The sequence below is a fragment of the Gossypium hirsutum genome, chromosome D05, assembly GCF_007990345.1.
Source record: "Gossypium hirsutum isolate 1008001.06 chromosome D05, Gossypium_hirsutum_v2.1, whole genome shotgun sequence".
Lineage (NCBI taxonomy): Eukaryota > Viridiplantae > Streptophyta > Magnoliopsida > Malvales > Malvaceae > Gossypium > Gossypium hirsutum.
This window is the reverse complement of record NC_053441.1, coordinates 26,655,220-26,678,633: the sequence shown is the minus strand read 5'-3', so window position 1 is coordinate 26,678,633 and position 23,414 is coordinate 26,655,220. Positions and strand designations below refer to the sequence as shown.

Genomic DNA, 23,414 nt, shown 5'->3' with positions numbered 1-23,414 from the left:
ACTAAATTTTGATCCAATGTGTCTAGACTTTCCATTATATACATAGCTATATGCCTTTGATAGAGTAGCCACACTATCACAACAGATAGAAATAGGTGAAATTGGTTTTGGCCATAAAGGTACATTATAAAGCAAATTTCTTAATCATTTTGCTTTTTTAGATGTAGCAACTATTGCAATAAATTCAGCTTGCATGGTGGAATCAGTAATACATGTTTATTTCCTGGAACCCCAAGAAATGACACATCCACCAAGAATAAAGATCCATCCACTAGTAGATGTATAATATTGCAAACTTGTAATCCAACTAGCATCTGAATACCCTTCTAAAACTGAATGATATCCATTATAGCACAACCCATAGTTAATAATTTTCTTTAAGTACCTAAGTACTCTATTCAAAGCTTGTCAATGCCAACTACTTGGATTACTTGTGTACCTACTTAATTTCCCCACAACATATGCAATACACGGTATTCTACAAGTCATTATGTGCATGAGACAATCAATTAGACTTGCATATTTCAATTGATCAATTTTTCTACGAGCATTAGATACTAGTTTTATTTTAGGATCCATGGGTGTAGATGTTGGTAAACAATTGAAAAGATCAAACTTTTTAAGCACTTTTTAATGTAATATGAGTGTGATAAAGCTATAGTGCTTTTCTCTCAGGTTACTTTAATCTCAAGAATAATATCTGTTACACCCATATCTTTCATAGCAAAGCTGCTTGACAAAAATTTGTGTGTTTTCTACTTGTTTCAAATTCGTGCCAAATATGAGCATGTCATCTACATATAAACAAATTATGATACCTTTTCCATTTTCAAATTTGCTAAATATGCACTTATCAAGTTCATTTATTTTATAGTCATTAGCTAGAATAATCTTGTCAAACTTTTGGTGTCATTGCTTTGGTGTTTGTTTAGGCCCATATAGGGATTTAACAAGCTTACATACATTATACTATTGTTCTGGAACAACAAATCCTTCCAGTTATTCCATGTACACTTCCTCTTCTAATTTACCATTTGAAAATACAATTTTAACATCCATTTGGTGAAAAACCAAATTATATATTGAGGTAAGTGATATTAAGAGTCTAATCATAGTTCTTGCTATTAGAGCATAGGCATTAAAGTAACTAATACAATATTTTTGTGTAAAACTTTTGGCTACCAACCTTGCTTTAAATTTATCAATGGTTCCACCAACCTTCATTTTCTTTTTGAAGATTCGTTTACAACCTATTGGTTTGGAACCCGGTGGAAGGTCAACTAAGGTCCAAGTTTGATTTCCCATTATTGAAGTCATCTAATCATCTGTAGTTTCTTTCCAAAAATTAAAGTCTTGAGATTTCATTATTTCTTAAAATGTAATAGGATCAGATTTCGTATTATAACAATAAGGTATATTATTGCTTATACTTTCACGTTTACCTTTTATAAGGAACATGATGAAATCTAGTCCAAAATCATTGACCTATTAATCATTTTACTTATTCTTAATTCTTGACAAGGTTCATCATTATTATCAACTTGTTCCAATGGAATATAATTCTCCTTTGAAGAATGAATTAATTGTTGTGGTTGTAATTGTCTTGAAATAGAACAAAATCTATTTCATATCTTGATTCAATAACAATATTAATTGAAATTGAATCATTTGGTTCAATTACCATGAACCTATATGCCTTGCTATTATGTGCATATCCTATAAATATGCATTCAATTCCTTTTTCACCTAACTTGTTACGTTTAGGTGTTGGAACGTTGACAATAACTCTACAGCCCCAAACCTTCAAATAATTAAAGTTTAATTTCCTTTTCTTCTATTGTTCATAGGGGGTTGTTTTAGTTTTTCTATTAGGAACTCTATTCAATATGCGACAAGCTGTTAGAATAGCTTCTCCCTGAAAACTTTGTCCAAAACCTGGATATGATAACATTGAATTTACCATTTTAGTCAAGATTGTATTTTTCTTTTCAGCTACACCATTTTGTTGTGGTGTGTAAAGGACTGAAACTTGATGGATAATTCCAATGGATTCAAAATAACTTGGGTTATAGTATTATCCATCTCTGTTAGATCTTAAGAACTTGATAAATGATTCACATTAAAGTTCAACTTCATATTTATAAACCTTAAATTTATCAAGTGCTTCATCTTTTGAATGTGATAAACATACATAGCAATATCAAGAACAATTATCAATAAAAGTAACAAAATATTTCTTTCCACCTAATGTAGGAGTATTATGCATGTCACATAAAGCATTATGTATCATATCAAGTATTTTTTTTCCTTTTAACCTAAGGGAAAAGGTTTCTAGTAATTTTAGTCAATATACATGTATTGTATTTTTTAACATTATTATTAAAAACAATAATTAAATCTAACTTATGCATGTCATTCAATTTTCTATAATTTAAATGACCTAATCTATAATGCCACAAACAAGAAGATTCAACCATATAAGTAGAAACAATATCTTTATTCTTATTAATAATAATGAGTTTGAACATACCCTCATACATATAATCTTTCCCTACAAAAATTCCTCCCTTAGATAGAATAAACTTATCTGCCTCAGAGACAAATTTGAAACCAAACTTATTCAACAGACATCCACACACTAAAATTTTCTTAACTTTTGGTACATAATATGCATCATTCAAGGTTAAAATCTTTCCAAAAGTGAATTGTAGTTCAATAGACTCTTTGCCTTTGATTGCTGCGGTAGAAGAATTTCTCATGTACAAGTCATTGTCATATTCACTTTGTGTAAACTTTGTGAACATGCTTTTGTCTTTGTACACATGTTTGGTTGCTCTAGTATGAAACCACCACACATTATCATCTTGTGCCATATTAATTTCAGAAACCATGATAGCAAATTTTTTTTATTATCTACCTTAAAAGAATATATCTTTTTTAAAAATCGACATTCATTCTTGAAATGCCCCGACTTAGCACAATGGTAGCATGAGCCCTTTTGTTTCTTTTTTAACTTAGGCGCTTTAACAATCTATTTGTACTTTCTCTTGGATGTTTTAGTAGTCTATACTTCCTTTGTAACATGCACTTTGGTATTTTCAGAATCTATGTTCTGATCTTACTTTTGGTATTCTTCTTCAATATGAAGATGATTTGTCGAAGCTTCAAGAGATATTTTCTTTTTCTTATGTTCGATACTTCTTTTAAAGTCTTTCCAATATGGAGGAAGTTTGACTATAAAGGAGGATACAACAATTATTTCATTCATTTTCATATCATACTGCTTAAATTGATTCAACATTTTTTCAATATCACAAAATTGCTCCATAACAGAACGACCATCTATCATTTGATAATTACTGAAACAACTAACAAAGAATTTTTTACTTGTAGCATTTTCGATCATGTATCTTGTTTCCAATTTGTCCCATAGTTCCTTAGTAGTGACCTCATTTTGATATGTGTCGAAAAAACTATTGAATGAACCATTCAATATGTGGTCTATGCACATGTAATCAACATTGTCCCATTTTTTCCTTTCTCGGGTCGCAACAACATATTCATTTTCATTCTCTTTCAATTTTGGACTATCCAAAACGTAAGCAATTTTCAAAGTTTATAATAAGAAGTGTATCTTTTTCTACCATCATTGAAAATTGTCACCATCAAATCGATCAAACTTGACAAAGTTGGAAGCTAACTCCCTTAGTGTTCCACTTTCATGTGTTGTAGTAGCCATCACGAAAAATGATTAAACTCTTAAAATTGTTAGTGCAAAACTTTGGTGAAGAAAAGCTCGAACACATGAACGGAACACGAACAACAACTCAAACAAAAAAACGAAACAATAGAACAAGGCTCCAAGGCGTGTATCAAGCCACTATCTTTAAGGTTCTATTTGCCCCTACCTATACTCGGTGTGCAAATGAGTTTCAAGCAAATGAACCTTGAGGATACAATGAAACCCAATGCCTATTTGCGTTTAGCATTGACGAAAATAATCCACAAAGCAATAACAAGAAAATCAATTTTTATAAAGAATTTTTGCAGTAATTCTTTATAAAACAATCTAATAATAGTAGAAGATTGGGGAATGATAGAAAAAACTTTTGAAATTTTTTTTTTGTATGTTTTTCAAATGAAATCTCACTCCTATTTATAGGAATTCTTATGTCTCTATAGAGACATAACTTTCAATAGATATCTTTTTTTTTTAATAACCACTCTTTAAAAGAGACATAATTATTTAACTAATATCTCATAGTTATAATTCTTTGAAAAAAAATTTATTTAAACTAACGTCATTGTTGTCCGTTTAAAAAAGGAAAAGGATAACAGTATTCATCTTCCTAAACTTCTCCGCCAGTCATGGTAGACTACCTTCAACATTATTGTATATATTGCCAAATGGTTTTAGACTCTTCCAATAAAATTTGTTAATTACGATATTTAAATTTAATTATAAACATGTTGTAAAAAATTATCATCGGAAAAGAAAATTTGAGGAAAATAATTTGAAGATTACAAAATCAGGATATATTGTATAAAACGGTCCACATTAGAAAAAAAATATAAGATCCAAAACTCACGGACTATTAACTATATAGATAACGGGAATTAAAATACAATAAAAATGAGGTGGCAATATTCGGCTTGATTAAAAGATCTCGAGAAATTCAAAAGACTTAGATATACTTGCCTTTCTATCACCGATTTTTCTTCTAATCACACGAAAAACATCCAATTATTATCTTCCACGTTTAGATCGAACCACGCACGAAGCGAGTAGATCATCATAGCCTACTCGCGAGCGTGAACTAAGAATTCCTGTTTTTTTGTCTCCTTCACTTTCTGAACTCCTTGGCTGCTAGCACTACTACTTTACAACCCTATAAATCTCAGAGACGGAAAGCTAAAAGGCAAAATAAGTTAGAGAAAGAAAGGAAGAGAGGTCCGACAATGGGGAGAATCGTTTCAGTTTGGCTTGCTTTTGCTGTCATCGCATGCTCTCTAACGGCGATCTCAGCTGAAGAGAGCGGCGAATCGAAAGAGTTTGTGTTGACTTTGGATCAATCTAATTTCACTGACACCGTTAGTAAGCACGATTTCATAGTCGTCGAATTTTACGCTCCTTGGTAAACTTTTATGTTCCATTTCCCCCCTTTAGTTTCGATTTTTGTTCCGTTGCTTACGTTTTTTTGTTTTTGTTTTTTGATTTTTTTTCCAAGTACATGCAATAAGTTTAGTAGTCGATTTGAGATTTGAGAAGTCAGATCTGAATAAATTGTTCAAAATTCAATGCCATTTAAATGATCTTTTTCTAGGATTTTTAGTATTAATGTTAGGATTGCTTGATTGGAAGTAGCAATTCGTTATGTAAAATTGAATTCGTAGTTTGCAATCTGGCGTTTGATTATGTGAAAGTGATCTCATAATGGATTCCATATCGAGAACTAAAACGGAATCATTGCCATAGGAAGCAGCGAGTAATTCTTTTCGATTCTAATTAAACAGTAAGACTGCCTTAGATTAGGATTTGTAATTGTTTGTGTGGATATGGCATTTTAGATCGATGTTTCTCTGACTCGTTATTTCCCTGAGCACCCCTGTCCATCATCTGCATCCCAAATATTCGGAAAGGGTATTGGTTATGAACTTATGGTTCGCCAAATATGTTAAAACTTAGAAAATTAAGCATATCCATGTTGGCACTTGGCACTCACCCTTTAGCCCGAATAACATAGTTTTTGATAATTGAGATTATTATGTTCTTTTTGGTAATTAGACATGGTTTTTTTATCTGGTAGGCAGTTGAAGTTTGACCTTTTTGATTAGCTTAATAAACAATTCTTGTCATATCAGGCTGTGTTTCTGGATACTTTTTGGCTTGTTATTATTTATTTATTTATTTTATTCATAAAATAATTTATTATCTAAATAGAACATTTGATTCTCTTGTATAACCAAGAGAGCGGCGAAACACTTCAACCTTGAGAGGTTTAACTTGAATTCTTTGTTTACAATTTACAATTCCTTGTGCCTTCTTAATTGAAAATATCGAATTGAATCTTTCCTTAATATGCCTAGTTAGTTTTTCTTTACCTTTCCTGCACTAAATAGTCTCCTTTGACCTCTACTTTTAGGTGCGGACACTGTAAGAATCTTTCTCCAGAGGTAAATGAAATTAGATTTTTCACAAAGTATTGATTTTGGTTGTTAATTCATACTCTTAGTTGGCTAATGACAATACAACTTTTTGTTTGTTGTATAGTATGAGAAAGCAGCATCTATGTTGAGTAAACATGATCCTCCGATCCTTCTAGCTAAAGTTGATGCCAATGAGGAATCAAACAAAGATTTAGCAAATGAATATGAAGTCAGGGGTTTCCCGACTCTTAAAATTTTGAGAAATGGAGGAAAGAATGTTCAAGAATACAAAGGTCCACGTGAAGCTGATGGTATTGTGGAATATTTGAAGAAACAAAGTGGTCCTGCTTCTGCTGAGATCAAGTCTGCAGAAGATGCCAGTTCTTTTATTGATGAAAAGAAGATAGTAATTGTAAGTTATTTGATAATCCTTTCTATTCCATTTTCATTGGTGAAATTTAGCTGATTTGTATCAAAATGTTTGTTTCTAGGTTGGGGTGTTCCCCAAATTCTCCGGTCAAGAGTTTGACAACTATATGGCTCTTGCTGAGAAATTGCGTTCTGACTATGAATTTGGTCATAGTTTGGATGCTAAGTACCTTCCCCGTGGCGGGTCATCGGTGACTGGCCCTGTGGTCAGACTTTTCAAGCCTTTTGATGAACTCTTTGTTGACTTCAAGGTAACGTGGAAATCTTGCTAGATTCTATGGCATCATTAAATACAGGTTGAGTTGTGTTTATGTAACATACCTTTTGTACCATTTACTATTAGCTATTTATGCGGAAGCCATTTGCTTGCAGGATTTTAATGTGGAAGCTCTAGAGAAGTTTGTTGAAGAATCTAGCATTCCTCTTGTGACTCTCTTTAACAATGACCCAAGCAATCACCCCTTCGTTATCAAATTCTATAACAGTCCCCTTGTGAAGGTGAATTACACCATCAGAAATTTTATTCTCTCTACCAGCTTGTTCTTATACCTTTGCAGAAAGGCAGTGTGTTGCTGGTATTTATTTGGCTCTGAGCATTATCTTCGGTTACCAACTTTTGTCCTGTTTTTATTTGAACTACCTGATACACTCTTCTTGATTCTCCTCTGATTTCTTTTGGACTATATGATCGGGTTCTTTATCTGCTTGCTCTTCAATATAATATCGTTCTGGTTGGAATGTAATAATCTATAATATCTTGTTCCATATGCTAATAGGACTTCTGAATATGGTAGGCTATGTTGTTCGCAAATTTGAGCAATGAAGGAGTTGATTCCTTAAAATATAAATTTCGTGAAGTTGCTGAGCAATACAAAGGACAGGGTATTGGTTTCCTTTTGGGAGATCTTGAGGCTAGTCAAGCTGCCTTCCAGGTTAGTATCTACTTTAATATGGCAGTAAGTTTCTTGATTTGTTAGTAAGTCTAATTCTTCTGTTGGTTGCCAAGCAGTATTTTGGAGTTCAAGAAAGCCAGGTACCTCTCATCATCATTCTGGAGAATGATGGGAAGAAGTATTTGAAGCCAAACTTGGAGGCTGATCACATTGCACCATGGGTAAAGGATTACAAGGTGACTTCTGCACTTCAGTTGATGTATTTTTCTCAGAATAGATGATAGAACTTAGCCTTTCTTACCAAGATAAATGTGGTAGAATTGCAAATCCAAAAGCATGTACTTGTTCAGGTCATGGTTTTAGTGATGCAATATCTAGCCAAGAGTTGTGCAATATTAGTGAGTGTTTTCTTTTTTGTTTGACCAAAGTACTCTTTTGCAGGAAGGAAAAGTTCCACCATATGTAAAATCTGAACCTATTCCGGTGGAAAATAATGAACCTGTGAAAGTGGTGGTTGCTGACACCTTTGATGACATGGTTTTCAAATCAGGAAAAAATGGTGCGTGTGATTGTTACTTTTGTTTACTGTCTGCTATTTCTTTTAATCAGAATTGGAATGTTTTGTTTTTATCTAACAGTATGAAACTTTGAATTTGGACTGAGTTGATCTTTGGTATATAACTTGTTAGTACTCCAGTAATCAATGTACCCTTATATGTAACGTTTCTTGATATCCTTAGAAACGTAATATCCTTGTAGTCAACTGTATGGGAACATATTTTGGATGGGGTTTTTAGACTTCAATCTTCGGGTACAATGAGCTTTGATAACTCTATTTCTCTAACCACCTTTTCGGGAATTTTAAAATGATATCAAGCTTTTCTTTCAACAGTTCTGCTCGAGTTTTATGCCCCCTGGTGCGGACATTGCCAGAAATTGGCACCAATCTTGGAGGAAGTTGCTGTCCACTATGAAAATGATGCTAAAGTTTTGATTGCAAAACTTGTAAGCTTTTATACTCTCGATGATTTTGATAGGGACCATATAGCTTTCTATAACTAAATATTGCTCAACTTGTAAGGTTTTGATTTCAGTTTGGATCTAATTGATGAGATGAAGTTCTGAGTATTACTTTGATTAGCAGAGAATAATAAAAATGGTAGAAAATGCAATACAACAAAAATGTCTTGGTCGGGTATTGCTGGTAGAATAGTAACACCATGGTGATTTTTTTTTGAACTTTAGATAGTTCCTTAGTGGCATTTACTTTGATTTTACTCAAACTATCAAGTAACTTTCTTAGGATTATACGAATATCTAGGCATGTGACATTCCTCTATTTTTGTTTGCAGGATGCAACTGCAAATGATATCATGGATCCAAACTTTGATGTTAGAGGCTACCCAACTGTTTACTTTAGATCAGCGGACGGAAACATAAGTGCATACGAAGGTGAGAGGACAAAGGAAGACATCATTGACTTCATTGAGAAGAACAGGGAAAAAACTGCTCATCAAGAGGCATTAAAAGATGAGCTCTGAAGAGGGGTAAGTTTTCTTACAGTTCTATTTATATGCACGTGTTTGTGTTTGTTTCCCAAAGTGCATTATGAGCTAACTCTTAGCTATTCCAAAAAATTTAATACCAAAAATTGTTTTGGTTTTGCAGGACTTGAAAAGAGAAGAGACATAAATAGTGCATTGTACGTTAAATACGAGAATTGCTATTGACTAAGCGGATGACTGATCTCCTTTTTTTACCTTATCTCCTTTAGCTTTACATTTAAAAAAGACCTAGCTATGAATAATGCAGGATGTATTTTTATTTTTAGAAGGTTTAGACGATGTTATAATAGTTTTGTAACAGTTAAATTTGCTATAGGAAACATCCGAGCAAAACCTAGAGACAGGATATTTTAATTTATTTTCTCTTTGCTTCCCTTTTTTTCTTCTTTCTTTTTTGCGATGTTCAGGAGTCGAGCGGGGGGCCATTAACAAGAGATTTTTGAATAAATAACCCTACATAATCGGAAAATTTTCGTACATGCTCTGGAATGTAGAATGACGAATTTATTCTAACCCAATTTTGATTTCAGGAGTTAAAAAGTTCGGTAACTAAAGTTAATACACCACTTAAAGAGTGTTCTTCCGTTCTGTTTTAGTTTTTTTAACAGAGCTTTAAAAAAGGCTAGTGTTCAATTACGTTGTATCATGTGGGGTTTTTTTTTTCAAAAAATAAATATTTTTTTGTCAAATTCATATAAGCATTAAAGAATATAATTTTTTAAATATATATAATCTAGAAAATGTATAGAAATTATAGAAAGTATAAAAATAAAAATTACCTAATATATAGTTTTTAGAATTGTATTTTGGATTGGAGTGCAACATGATAGATTCTTATTGGTCCACATTTCAATCAATTTTCCAAAGATAATGGACTGAACCGAAAGTAAAATAGTAAATACCCTATCTGAGAAAAACAGATGGTACAGTAACTTTAGGGGCGAAGTATACTTTAATATTCCCCACGTCAGACCTAACCAAAGCAACTTCTTCCATTGGCACTATGGCTCTTGCGTCCGCCTTTTCATTGATGAATAACTAGACCAGTCCTTTAAATCCTCTTTAATTTACGCATTTCATTGTTGGCACTGTTACCGGTATTTAGGAATTTTTTAATCTTATAACCAATTTTTTTTAAAAAAAAACTATCATTTATCTTTGATTAATATTTTCACTTATTAAATTAAAAATTTATATAAAAACATTACTCAATTCCAACTCACATTTGAATTGAATTCCTAATAAGAGTAGAATTAAAACACACCTATCTATAAATGTATTATTTTTTCACTTTCAAAATTATATCATAACACAAAAAAAAAAAATTCAAAACACTGCCATGACTTTTTGTTACAACATGAATATTAGGCAAGAAAACATGCCCGACTTAGAAGAATGCGATGATAATGTTTTCAACATCAATATAGAGTTCCGTTAGATACCTTTGGCTAAACTTTGATTTTTGATTGGGACATGTTTTTATCCGAACAACATCGTCGAGACATCATTCATTGCATGGTTCCTCATTCGGGAGTTTCTCGAGAAGTTGTCGAGTTCACCGTCTTTCCTCCTATTTTACGTTTTGCATGGGATGCAAATAGCAACCTAATGAACCTTGGGCTTAAAGTAATAAATAAATTCTAATATTATAATTAAATATATAACTAGTTCTGAAATATAAAATAACAAATATTTAAAAATTTCTTAAGTTTTAATTCCTTTTTAATTATTTATCAATAAAATTATTATCAGACATAAATATAACTGTGCTAATTTTAAATATTTATTAATTTGAAAATGTTGAATAATCTATACATTTGTTTTTATGATATATCAATATGTTTAATCAAAATTTGTCATTTTATCTTTTCATTATAATTTATTTTACTGTCAACTACGATTGAATCCAAACGCATATCTCACAATTAATTTTAATCTCACTATTATAGTATTTAATTTCATTGGTACAATAATTAATTCACCATTGCTATAATTTTCAATCTTATCAAAATTAATTTCACCGCTCATCCAAAAAAACCTTTAGCTAAGATTCAATAAACAATTACACTATTGTTAAGAATGTATTGCTAAGAACATCACTTCAAGCTTAGGTGGTGTTGGATAATCCGTATTGATAACAAATTATATATATAATATGAATTGAAGATAATCTTCATAGGCTTGTTACTAGATGAAGAGTGGTGCAGCAAGCCGACGACGAGGAAAGAGCGTCTTAACATCTTTAATGAGTAACCTATACTTCTTAAGGATGAAAGCAAGAGCTGACATGTGAAGGATAACGTGCTTTAAAATAGCGTATCAACATGGTCTCTGGCTATCCATATGCACCTTTCTTCTTCTCAATCGTTGTGTTTCCGACTGGTTTTGTTCCTTGATCGGGTTTTTTAAATTCTGTTTTCTATCTACTTTCTCTGCAGTGGTTTTCATTCTGCTTAATCAATGGTCCTTAACCAGTTTTAAGAGGATGTTTGAGCATAAGGAGCTTGTCCAGGGTACTTGGCCATGGGCATACCAGGCTCTTTGCTTTTCGTGTGGTTGCACATGGGGGATCTTTGTAAAGAATTGGGATGAGGTGTGCTTCTTTGTTATATCGATGTCTATGATATATGAAAACTGTAAGCGACCAAATTGGTCTTTTCTCAAAATCATGTTTAGATTCGGAGTTTTAGGTTTTATTAATGGCAATGCCAGAAAGGTTTTTTTTTTCTCAAAATCATGTTCAACATTTTTTAAAAATCATATAAAAACATTATTGAATTCCAACTTCCAAGTCCATTGAATTCCTTACTATAACACCTATCTATAAATGTATTATTTCTTTACTTTCAAAATCATATCATAATACAAAACAAAAAATCAAAGCACTGCCATGGCTTTATATTACAACGTGAATATTAGGCAAGAAAACGAGTCTGACTTCGATATAGAGTTTCGTTATGTTCCATCTCTCAACGTCGAAATCACTAGGAGTGACTGCAAAAGATTGCTTACTCTCTGTTCATTAACTCAAACTGGCAAGTAGGCATCGATATGCTTTTCAGGATCAAATGTTTCCTTTTTTTATTTCTCCTTCATTTTCACCTCTCATAAAAACCTGCTTCAAGTCTTCTAACTCTTTAATAACTGCAGTCTGTAACTGGAATAGTTAAGGTCAGATGCAGGCATTGTATAAGGCTTATCGTTATGTATTCGGAGAATACGGACAAGCAATTCGGAGTTGAAGCAAAACTACGAGTTGTGGACTAAAATGTCATTTGCAATGTTTCAAGATAAAGGATCACTTACTTCTGGACTCTTGTCCATTTCGATGAACACCGCTTGCATCTTGCTGTATATTTCGGAGTCACTAGCTTTATGCTTTATGCTTTCTTTAGCACTCTGCACCATCTTTGTCGGATGATCTGCATTTCGTACACAAAAAATTAAACATGTAACCAGGTCAATTATATCTGGTAGGAAACTTTGCTTTAGAATGTACGTACCCACCTGCCCTTTGAGAACTGCAAGGCTCTTAGTATGCATAGGAGACTGTGGTAGGACTCCATTCGAAGGAGGGAGGCATATTAGTCCACAAAGTAAAGTCTGCAAGCATGTTCCCGGTGGTAAAACGTGAGTATACGATAAGATTGTTTATAATTCGGGTGGTGGTACCGTTCGAGCATGAGGTTTACCATGAATCCAAGCAGCAAGATGTCATAATGATATGCAGATGGATTCTTGAGATTGAATTCCTTTTCTTGTGCCATTCGCGAAGCAACACTGGTCAAAAAAGTAAAGTCCCGCAATCATCACAGCTGGAATAAATGCAGCAAAGATGTACAATGGAGGGATCCTTCCCATATCCTGCAATTTGATTATTTATAACACTGTCAACCTTGAACCTTGTAGCCTTTTCTTGCAAGACATACACGATAAGCGAGTACGGTTACCTTAATTACGGTCCAATGTTGTGATGATGCAGGTTCCCATGGCAGAGGACTAAAAAGCCTTCTTGGAACCCCAAAAGGAACTTTGCTTGGTACACTAAATGACATTGCTGTCCACACTACAACCATTAAAGGTACCCCATAATCTGCAATGAAGCTTCTAAACCACCCTGTACAACATTCAGCAGCCATTTATGAGAGCTTATTTTGTATACTAAACCCGAAAATAGTCAAATGCTATGAATTTGTTTGCTTGACAAACCTGTGCCATACCACCATGACCTCGCCCTTCGACTTTTCAAGGGGGTATAGAGAAGGCCAAACGAGAACATGATTCCCAACAATCCATTTGTGTAAACCCATTGAAATTGATACTTCTCTGACTTTGAGAAAAAACCTTGATAGCCTCTTGAATAAACAGAACACTGATCAACATGCCGAAAAGCTCGCCTGCAATCCTTGTGAACCGGTTAATTACCGTGCAAGCATTGAATACTGCAAGCAGAAACAACAAGAGAGCAGTCCAAACACAAACCCTGCAAAACGTTTATCAACTTAGAAGATCCAGTACTTCCCAAAACTTTCGCAAAACCTATAACAACGGAGACTCGTTTTACCATCCGACCCAAGCCAAGCATAGTTCCTGCCCCAAGTCATCTCTTCCTTTTGCAAAGTTATACAAATATGTATACATGATAACAGTTGGCTCTGCAACTCCAAGAATCAAAAGTGGTTGGCCAACGAATATCGAGTGTAGAATACCACAAAGGGCAGTCGATGCCAACGTTTCAACCGTGCTTAGGCTCCCATCTAAACCCAAATCCATGTTAAACATAACCTTTTAACTTCACCATTGAATACTGTTTCATGAATGGAACAGTGACAAACCTGTATCTCGGCTCAGCTGCTCGCCGAAGGCGATGACGGGGAGAGCAGAAACAAAGAAGATGTTTGAGCAAAAGGAACTTGTCGAGGGTACTTGGCCATGGGCATATCAGGCTCTTTACTTTTCGCGTGATTGCACATGGAGGATCTTTGTAAAGAATTGGGATGAGGTGTGCTTCATTGTTATATCGATGTTTATGATATATGAAAACTGTAAGCGACCAAATTGGTTTTTTCTCAAAATCATGTTTTGATTCGGAAAAATTTTAGGTTTTATTAATGGCAATGCTAGCAAGGTTTTTTCTCAAAATCATGTTAACAATTTTTTTGAAAAAATCATATAAAAACAGTGTTTAATTCCAACTTCAACTTCTGTATTGAATTCCTAATTAGAGTATAATTAAAACACATTTATCTATAAATGTATTATTTCTTCACTTTCAAAATCATATCATACCACAGAAAAAAAATTCAAAATACTACCATGGCTTTATGTTACAAGGTGAATATTAGGCAAGAAAACGAGCCCGACTTAGAAGAAATCGATGATAATGTTTTCAACATCGATATAGAGTTTCGTTATGTTCCATCTCTCAACTCCGAAATCACTGTAGATACCTTTGAACAAAGTCTGGTTTTTGATCGAGATATGTTTTTGTCTGAACAAAATCACCGAGACATCACTGACTGCATAGTTCCTCATTCGAGAGTTTCTCGAGAATTCATTGAGTTCGCTGTCGTTCCTCCCATTTTATGTTTTGCGAGGAATGCAAATAGCAACCCAATGAACCTTGGGCTTAAAGTAATAAATATAGAGGTGGTTGTGGACATAGTTGTTGACATGAACATTATCGAGGATGATGATATTGATTATGATGATGAGTTGATTGATGATATTGATTATGATGATGAGTTGATTAATGAATTATTGATGAACGCTGTGCTCAACTTCACGCCAACAAGTAGGTCATCGATTGAAGGTCTGGAAAGGGTTAAATGGGATTCAATGACGAAGAGAGAGGATGAATGTGCCATTTGCTTGGAGGAGTTTGTGGAAGGCGAGGAGGTTGCTTGGATGCCTTGTGGCCAAGGTTACCATGATGGTTGCATCGTTAAGTGGTTGGAAACTAATCATATTTGCCTATTGTGTCGATACGAGATGCCAACTTTGATTCACTTTTAATTCTATATTTATTTCGAGTCTCTTATTTTTAACATGCTTTTGATTTTTGTATTTTCACAAAGTAAATTATATATAAAAAATGTTGATCAACATTACTCTCAATTGTAAGTGTAACCCTTTATCACATATCTAATTCTTTTTCATTATTGAAATTTTACTTTTTAACTTTTACAACGTCATTAGAATATATAATGATAAGAGCCTCAAAATTAAGCCAAGAAAATTGAATAGCATGTTGAACAATCTGCAATCTTAATTTTCTTGAGAAAACTGGATTTCACATTCTTGGCTAATGGAGCCATTCTCCCACAGATTCAATATATTTTGCTGAGTGCAAAGTGGCAGTTGAACATCACAACTGTCTCCCAAAATTGTTCCCTCCGAGTTTGGGATGGTTCAATATCTTTGTGGATCCCCTATAATATCATTTGGTTTCAACGGAACCAACTTTGCTTGTTTTAGAGTGAGCATTAGGGTTAAAGAGATTTCTACTTGATATGAAGAGACCCTTGGATCATCGATTTTCCCTTACCCGTAATCTTGGGCAAATTTGTGATGTGTGGTTTTGTTGTTGAGCAGTTGGGTTCCTCTATGGCCCCCCATCGACCCTAAGTCAAGGACCTTGTGTTATCTCAATCGTTTTAACCTCTATAGCGCTTTTCTCAGCAACTCTGCTTCTCTGGGTGATTTCTGCTTTCTTCCAAATACTCTTCAACAAGCGGAGGGACCTCCTTTACATCTTTGCTGGGGGTTGCTTTTACCAATTTGCCAATTGGGTCATTAGGTTTTCCGTCTCTCGTGACCCTCTCTTTGTTAACACCTCTGTTTCTCTCCTTCACTCTGCCGTTACTTCCATTTCAGGTTCCCCTTCCCTTCACTTTTGCCTTTCTGATTACATATTTCTGACTTGGGTTTTTGTATCTTTTTTCGTTCCTTGATTCTGTTGTTCTATTTAGCATTATTGTCTTCTTAGGCTTCCTCAATCATAGCAGATATTTGGGGTTTATCTTTTTTGGCTTTTATTGTTTTTTCTTGGGAATTTAGAAGGTCTGAAGTTAGCTATTTTGAACCTATTTTATTGAATTTGCTTTTAGAAAACATTATGTATACTATATTAGAAGTTGGATATTTTGGACTCAAAGGCCTATATATATATATATATATATTCAAAAACACTGCATTTGGGTTTTACATTTTAAGAGTTAATTTGGTGACTAACATGTAAATTCTAAATTTAAATAAATTAAAAGACATACAATTTAAATTGCACAGACTGGAAATTTCAAATATATATACACATAGGAATATATTGCTAAGAACATCACTTCAAGCTTAGGTGGTGTTGGATAATCCGTATTGATAACAAACCAATTATATATATATGAATTGAAGATAATCTTCATAGGCTTGTTACTAGATGAAGAGTGGTGCAGCAAGTCGACGCCGAGTAAAGAGCGTCTTAACATCTTTAATATTGAGGGTAAAATTAGGAAGAAGAAAGAACATGGTAGTTCAAACAGTGGAGGTGTGCTAAGATTTGCTTTAATTGAATTGTCAGCATTTTTCCCTTACTGTAATGATTTTTTCATGATGTACTTGTAATTTTTCGAATTGATTAAATAAAAAATTTATTATATAATTATTTAATATTTTTTGTATGATGTCCACAATATTTTTATAAGTAAAGTAAATTGTATAAATAAAAATTGGTTCACTGGTTATTTGAGGTTTAACAAACGTTAAATTATATTACATACTTAGATTATAATGTGAGAAGACAACTTATGGTTATAGGTAATCTAAATTTTTAGTAATCGATGGGATTAGATTCAGCAAATAACTCATATCAATTATAGACTTGATAAAGTCTCATGTGTGTTTCATGCGAGAAGGTTCTAAATCTATCTTTGGTAAAGTAGAGTGAAAGCGTTCCACGAGTCAACCATGCATGTGATTGTAAAGATTATGCTTGTTGAGACGTCGCTGACGAGCGAATTTATCTTAGACATGGTTGGTGAGGCATATATAACAATTTTCACCTCAAGTCAAAGGAAATATGAGGTAATAGTTATAAAGTGCCCTTTCTCAAAACGAAGTAATGTAGTTTCAGATTTATACTTTTTAAGAGGGGTAGAAGTCTTGGCAACTTGTAATTGAGCTGACAGGGAGGAGTTGCATGCTACATGCACGTTTTATAACCACAATGACTTTGTTTTTGGTGGATAAAATTGTCATTTGAGTTTTTACCAAATAATGAGAATGTTATGTGATTGTTTTCTAGGATAGGCAAATTGGAGGATCAAAATTGTTGAGACACGTACACACATTTAATTGGCTTTGAAGAATTATGCCATCTTAGAATTGTGCTCAGCGTGCTTTGGGTCGTCTGAGTTTTTTCCTTGTTGAATATCTACGTTTTTTTATTGTAGTCAATAAATGTTTTTCAAAAGTGCGATAGAAAGGTACCGTAAAAAAGTGTGGTTTATTAATTTTTAGTGTTCTCTATTGTTTTAAAAGAAAATTATAGTTGAAGGTTAAAATATTATTTTAGACACAAAGTTAAAGTTAAAATTACTTAAATTATACAAGATTTAAATAATTTAATATAATGGTAAATGAAAGTTAAAATTAGTTAAATTATACGATATTTAAATAATTTAATATAATGGTACATTAAGTTTAAATTTTAAATACCTTTTAAGTAATTAATATATTATTATAAAATTAATGATACATAAAATCATTTAATAACTTAAATATAATAATAAATTATATTTTAATATGGTGATACATAAAATATAAATTAATCTACTTTTATATACCTTTTAAATAATTAATATAAATAAGGGTATTTTGATATTTTTCACTCTCAAATACAAAAGCCAAAAGCTAAAAGTACCTAAATATCAGCTTTTGTGTTTCGGTGAAAAAATACTTTCGCACCGCAGTTTTGACGTCAAAAGCCATGGGGCCTAAGTCTTTACCTTCTTGCTTTGTGTTTTAGGCAATGTTAGTAATAGCTTGTCTTGGTAAATTGTGATAAGGTTGGTATTTGAATGAGTTTTTTTTTTTCATAAGTTTCCTCTATGTTGTAGGGCACAGGTTCAAATCTTATCAAATGCAAATGTTGAGATTCAAATCTCACCAAATACAAATGTTGAGATTTCTTTAATGGGTGATCAAGTGCACATGCAGAATCCAGTTCTTCAAACATCCAACGAAGAATAGACAACTGTAACTTAAACTAATGAGCTTGTAAAGAAAATCCCAAGTTAAAAACACTTAAAACAAACCAAATATATATCTTTCTCTAACACCCTACCTCAAATGTCATCATCAAATAGATGCAATGTTTGAGGTTTGCGTGAGTTATGGTAGGGGACCTCACTATTTGTATTTTTTTTTTACCTTTTATACAATGACGGGATTTTGTTATTACATGAGAGAATTTTATTATTACAGGATATTTCGTTCTCCAATCATTTTTTAAAAAATAATCTCACTATCTCGACAATAATATTGTCAATCGAAAATCTCTCTAGCCTCTGGGACTACTCATGTTTGCACGTATAATATTAGTCTCTACAGGTTCTTTTGTTGCTAATACTACAAGTAAAATGCTTTTTAGTGACGAAATATTTTGGTGGATTTTAACTTCGTCAGCAAAATTATTATTTTATTAGAATCTGAACGGATTTTATGTTGAAAATGACAATTCCCCAATTTATTTCTTTTTTGTGTGATTAAGGAAAGTTTTTTAAAATCAGATTGATGATTAAATTATTGATTTGTCGGTTTAATTGGTTTGTACAATTGAATTAAATTAATCATTAAGAGATTTATAAAAAAACAAATAAAAAATAGTTCAACCAGTTTTTTTAACTTAATTCTTTTTTATTCACAAATCAACCGATCTAATATCTTTCTAGACCAATACCCTAACTGATTGGTCCAGACCAGTCTACAACCATAGTTCTTCTTTTCCCTTTGAAAAAAACAATGAAATAGATTTGCACTTTACATGGAAATAGATTTACGTGTTGAAGGTGGAAAGAAACACACTACATGCATGTTTCTGTAGTTTATTTGAAAATATATTTACATTTTACATATTTGGAAGGGCTAAGTGAAATTTTTCAGATTCAACCATGAAGGAAAAAGGGAAAAAAAAGAGAGAAGGAAAACATCTAAGAAGCCTATATATGATGTTCATGTTTTTCAACTCTTATCTCTCAATCTCATTCTTCCTCAACAATATCCTTTGGATAAACTTGCAAAATACAAATATAAACGACATTGTTATACAAAATTCATTGGCAAGATAATCAGTCATAAAAAAGTTATGTTATTCATAGATGGGCATGGTTAGATTTTTCAAAGTTGATTCATGTACATGAAGAATTCTTTAAAGTTATATCCTATGGGTATGGTTAGATTTTTCAAAGTTGATTCATGTACATGAAGAATTCTTTAAAGTTATATCCTATGTGTCAAATACGAATGTCAATATAGGTAATTCAAAGAAAACAAAAACTTAGACTAATATAGCGAAAAGATTATCATGCACAAAAAAAAACTATGTTATTGGATATAGACATGCATCTCACAAACCTATGCTTAGATTCTTTTTTGAGTTTTTTTCATGTATTTAAAAGATTTTTGAAAGTCATATCATTGTGCTAATGTGCCACATGTGAATGCCTAAAACAGGTACGAAAAAACTGGAGCATCCTACCTGTCCCTTCCGCTCCTCACTGAAGCTAACAGTTCGGAGCTTTAACTCTTCTCTACTTGTTGTCAACTCATCTAATAACTCAGCATCAAACCTTTCAACTGCATCAGCCTCATTCTCAAGACGAGATATATCCATTTCCTAACCAAAAAAAAACTCAACATTTTTAGCTGTTTTTGTTAGTTTTTTATGGCTCCACAAATAGAAAATGACCAATAGCAAATACCCTTGAAGAGATGCTGAGGGATGTTCTTGGGAAGGCACCGGTAAGCTCCTCGTATTCGGCCTCATCGAGGTCACGGAGATAATTTGGGAGAATGAGCTTTGGGAGAATGTATTGCCTTATGATGATGAGAAGGAAGAACGGCAATGGAAACAAGATTCCAGCTATAGGAATCCATGTTACACCAAAGCATATGCGGAGATATATGAACTGGAAGAGCGTAAATATCGCGATAAATTGGTACAGTACCGACTCCACGAATGAAGCATGAACATGTTCCAACACCCTGCAAATTTGGATCATTGATGCAACAGAGGAATTAGCAACATTGCCTAGCAATGTGTTTATTGTGAACAATCAAGGTACTTGAAGCAAAGAGAATGCTGCATACTGGTATCGCCGGCTAGGTGCAATGAAGAGAAGTAACATCCTTTCCCAGAACTGATTCCCGGAAAGACTATCGATGGCCATGTACGCGAAATATCCCCAAAGAACCGATGTAGGTATCAACTTGATTGCAGGCATACCGCATACTGATGCAGCAACTAGGAGTGACTGCAAAAGATTGCTCACTCTCTGTTCATTAACTCAAACTGGCAAGTAGGAATCGATATGCTTTTCAGGATCAAATGTTTCCTTTTTTATTTCTCCTTCATTTTCACCTTTCATAACAACCTTCTTCAAGTCTTCTAACTCTTTAATAACTGCAGTCTGTAACTTGAATAGTTAAGGTCAGATGCAGGCATTGTATAAGACTTATCGTTATGTATTCGGAGAATACGGACCGGCAATTCGGAGTTGAAGCAAAACTACGAGTTGTGGACTAAAATGTCATTTGCAATGTTTCAAGATAAAGGATCACTTACTTCTAGACTCTTGTCCATTTCGATGAAGATCGCTTGCATCTTGCTGTATATTTCGGAGTCACTAGCTTTCTGCTTTATGCTTTCTTTCGCACTCTCCACCATCTTTGTCGGATGATCTGCATTTCATACACGAAAAATTAAACATGTAACCAGGTCAATTATATCTGGTAGGAAACTTTGCTTTAGAATGTACGTACCCACCTGCCCTTTGAGAACTGCAAGGCTCTTAGTATGCATAGGAGACTGTGGTAGGACTCCATTCGAAGGAGGGAGGCATATTAGTCCACAAAGTAAAGTCTGCAAGCATGTTCCCGGTGGTAAAACGTGAGTATACGATAAGATTGTTTATAATTCGGGTGGTGGTACCGTTCGAGCATGAGGTCTACCATGAATCCAAGCAGCAAGATGCCATAATGATATGCAGATGGATTCTTGAGATTGAATTCCTTTTCTTGTGCCATTCGCGAAGCAACACTGTGGTCAAAAAAGTAAAGTCCCGCAATCATCACAGCTGGAATAAATGCAGCAAAGATGTACAATGGAGGGATCCTTCCCATATCCTGCAATTTGATTATTTATAACACTGTCAACCTTGAACCTTGTAGCCTTTTCTTGCAAGACATACACGATAAGCGAGTACGGTTACCTTAATTACAGTCCAATGTTGTGATGATGCAGGTTCCCATGGCAGAGGACTAAAAAGCCTTCTTGTAACCCCAGAAGGAACTTTGCTTGGTACACTAAATGACATTACTGTCCACACTACAACCATTAAAGGTACCCCATAATCTGCAATGAAGCTTCTAAACCACCCTGTACAACATTCAGCAGCCATTTATGAGAGCTTATTTTGTATACTAAACCCGAAAATAGTCAAATGCTATGAATTTGTTTGCTTGACAAACCTGTGCCATACCACCATGACCTCGCCCTTCGACTTTTCAAGGGGGTATAGAGAAGGCCAAACGAGAACATGATTCCCAACAATCCATTTGTGTAAAGCCATTGAAATTGATACTTCTCTGACTTCGCGTCTTGATGATCGGGAACTTGAAATTCACTCACAACTCCCTGCAATCGAATCATCGGTAGGTGTTTAGAACTTCATATAGTAGATGATTTATTTTCTTTTGATCAGATTTTACCTTTATACTTTATAGCCTCTTGAATAAACAGAACACTGATCAACATGCCGAAAAGCTCGCCTGCAATCCTTGTGAACCGGTTAATTACCGTGCAAGCATTGAATACTGCAAGCAGAAACAACAAGAGAGCAGTCCAAACACAAACCCTGCAAAACGTTTATCAACTTAGAAGATCAAGTACTTCCCAAAACTTTCGCAAAACCTATAACAACGGAGACTCGTTTTACATTCCGACCCAAGCCAAGCATAGTTCCTGAAGAAATGCAAGGTTTAATGTGAAAGTTCTTATTCTAAAATTCTGATTTCAAACTTAGTTTTACATAAGGCTCATCTAGAGTATTTATAGGCTCAACTTCTCTTAACAGACTAGCTAACAACTCAGCTCTCCTGTAACTGCATTCTAACAAATTCATTTATCTTAACATGCATCCATCTCCTTCTCCGAACAAACCCGAAGAAAATTCCGAAACCTAGTAAAGGACCCAACTGATAGTGGTTTAGTTAATACATCAGCAACTTGATCAGACGCAGGAACTTCACCAACCACAACTGATCCATCAGCAACCTTTTCACGAACAAAGAACAAATATAACTCCACGTGCTTGAATTTGGAATGTAACACAGGATTGGCAGCAACAGCAACGGCACTGGAACTATCACACCAGATATTAGGCGGAGCACAAGACTTAACATGCAACTCCTGAAGTAAGGAAAGTAACCACATAACATCACTAGTTACAGCAGCAAGACTTCGATATTCAGCCTCCGCCGTAGATCGAGACACGACCTGCTGTTTCTTAGACGACCACGAAACAGGATTTGACCCAAAAAATACACAATATCCTGAAGTTGATCGTCGATCATCGAAATCCAATCCCCAATTAGCATCAGAAAACCCAACCAACGATAATAAACCAGACCGATGAAACATAATCCCAAAATCAAGTGTTCCAGCCAAATACCGCAATATCCTCTTAAGTGCACCCATATGAACCGTGGTAGGATTATGCATGAACTGGCAAACCCTGTTTACCGCATACGCAATATCAGGCCTAGTGATAACCACATATTGTAAAGCACCAGCCAAACTCCTATATTCCGTCGGATCTGACAATAAATCCTCGTCATCCTTGGAAACATGAGACTAACTAACCATAGGTGTATGAACACTTTTAGCATTAGACAAGCCACTTCGTTTTAACATATCCTGAATGTACTTTTTCTGGCATAAATGAAGACTCCCATTAGAGGACCTAGTAACCTCAAGACCCAGAAAATAATGCAGACTTCCCATATCTTTGAGCGAGAACTCATCATTCAGCAGCTTCACAAACTAATCAATAGAAGATGATACACCTCCAGTTATGATTATGTCATCAACATACACAAGAACATAAAG

At 33.9% G+C, this 23,414-nt stretch overlaps 1 protein-coding gene and 1 pseudogene across 1 annotated transcript; one reads left to right on the top strand and one right to left on the bottom strand.

Moving 5' to 3' along the window:
- The first annotated feature begins 4,732 nt into the window (after positions 1 to 4,732).
- Positions 4,733 to 9,407, top strand: LOC107905224 (protein disulfide-isomerase). Its single transcript, XM_016831820.2, has 11 exons — positions 4,733 to 5,135; positions 6,144 to 6,174; positions 6,272 to 6,559; positions 6,639 to 6,827; positions 6,949 to 7,074; positions 7,371 to 7,508; positions 7,586 to 7,705; positions 7,911 to 8,028; positions 8,362 to 8,474; positions 8,822 to 9,016; positions 9,138 to 9,407. The coding sequence occupies exons 1-10, from the start codon at positions 4,960 to 4,962 to the stop codon at positions 9,008 to 9,010; spliced, it is 1,488 nt and encodes a 495-aa protein (XP_016687309.1). The 5' UTR covers positions 4,733 to 4,959; the 3' UTR covers positions 9,011 to 9,016; positions 9,138 to 9,407.
- A 2,472-nt stretch (positions 9,408 to 11,879) lies between these two features.
- LOC107902612 (boron transporter 4-like) lies at positions 11,880 to 13,961 on the bottom strand (annotated as a pseudogene).
- Positions 13,962 to 23,414: the final 9,453 nt, after the last annotated feature.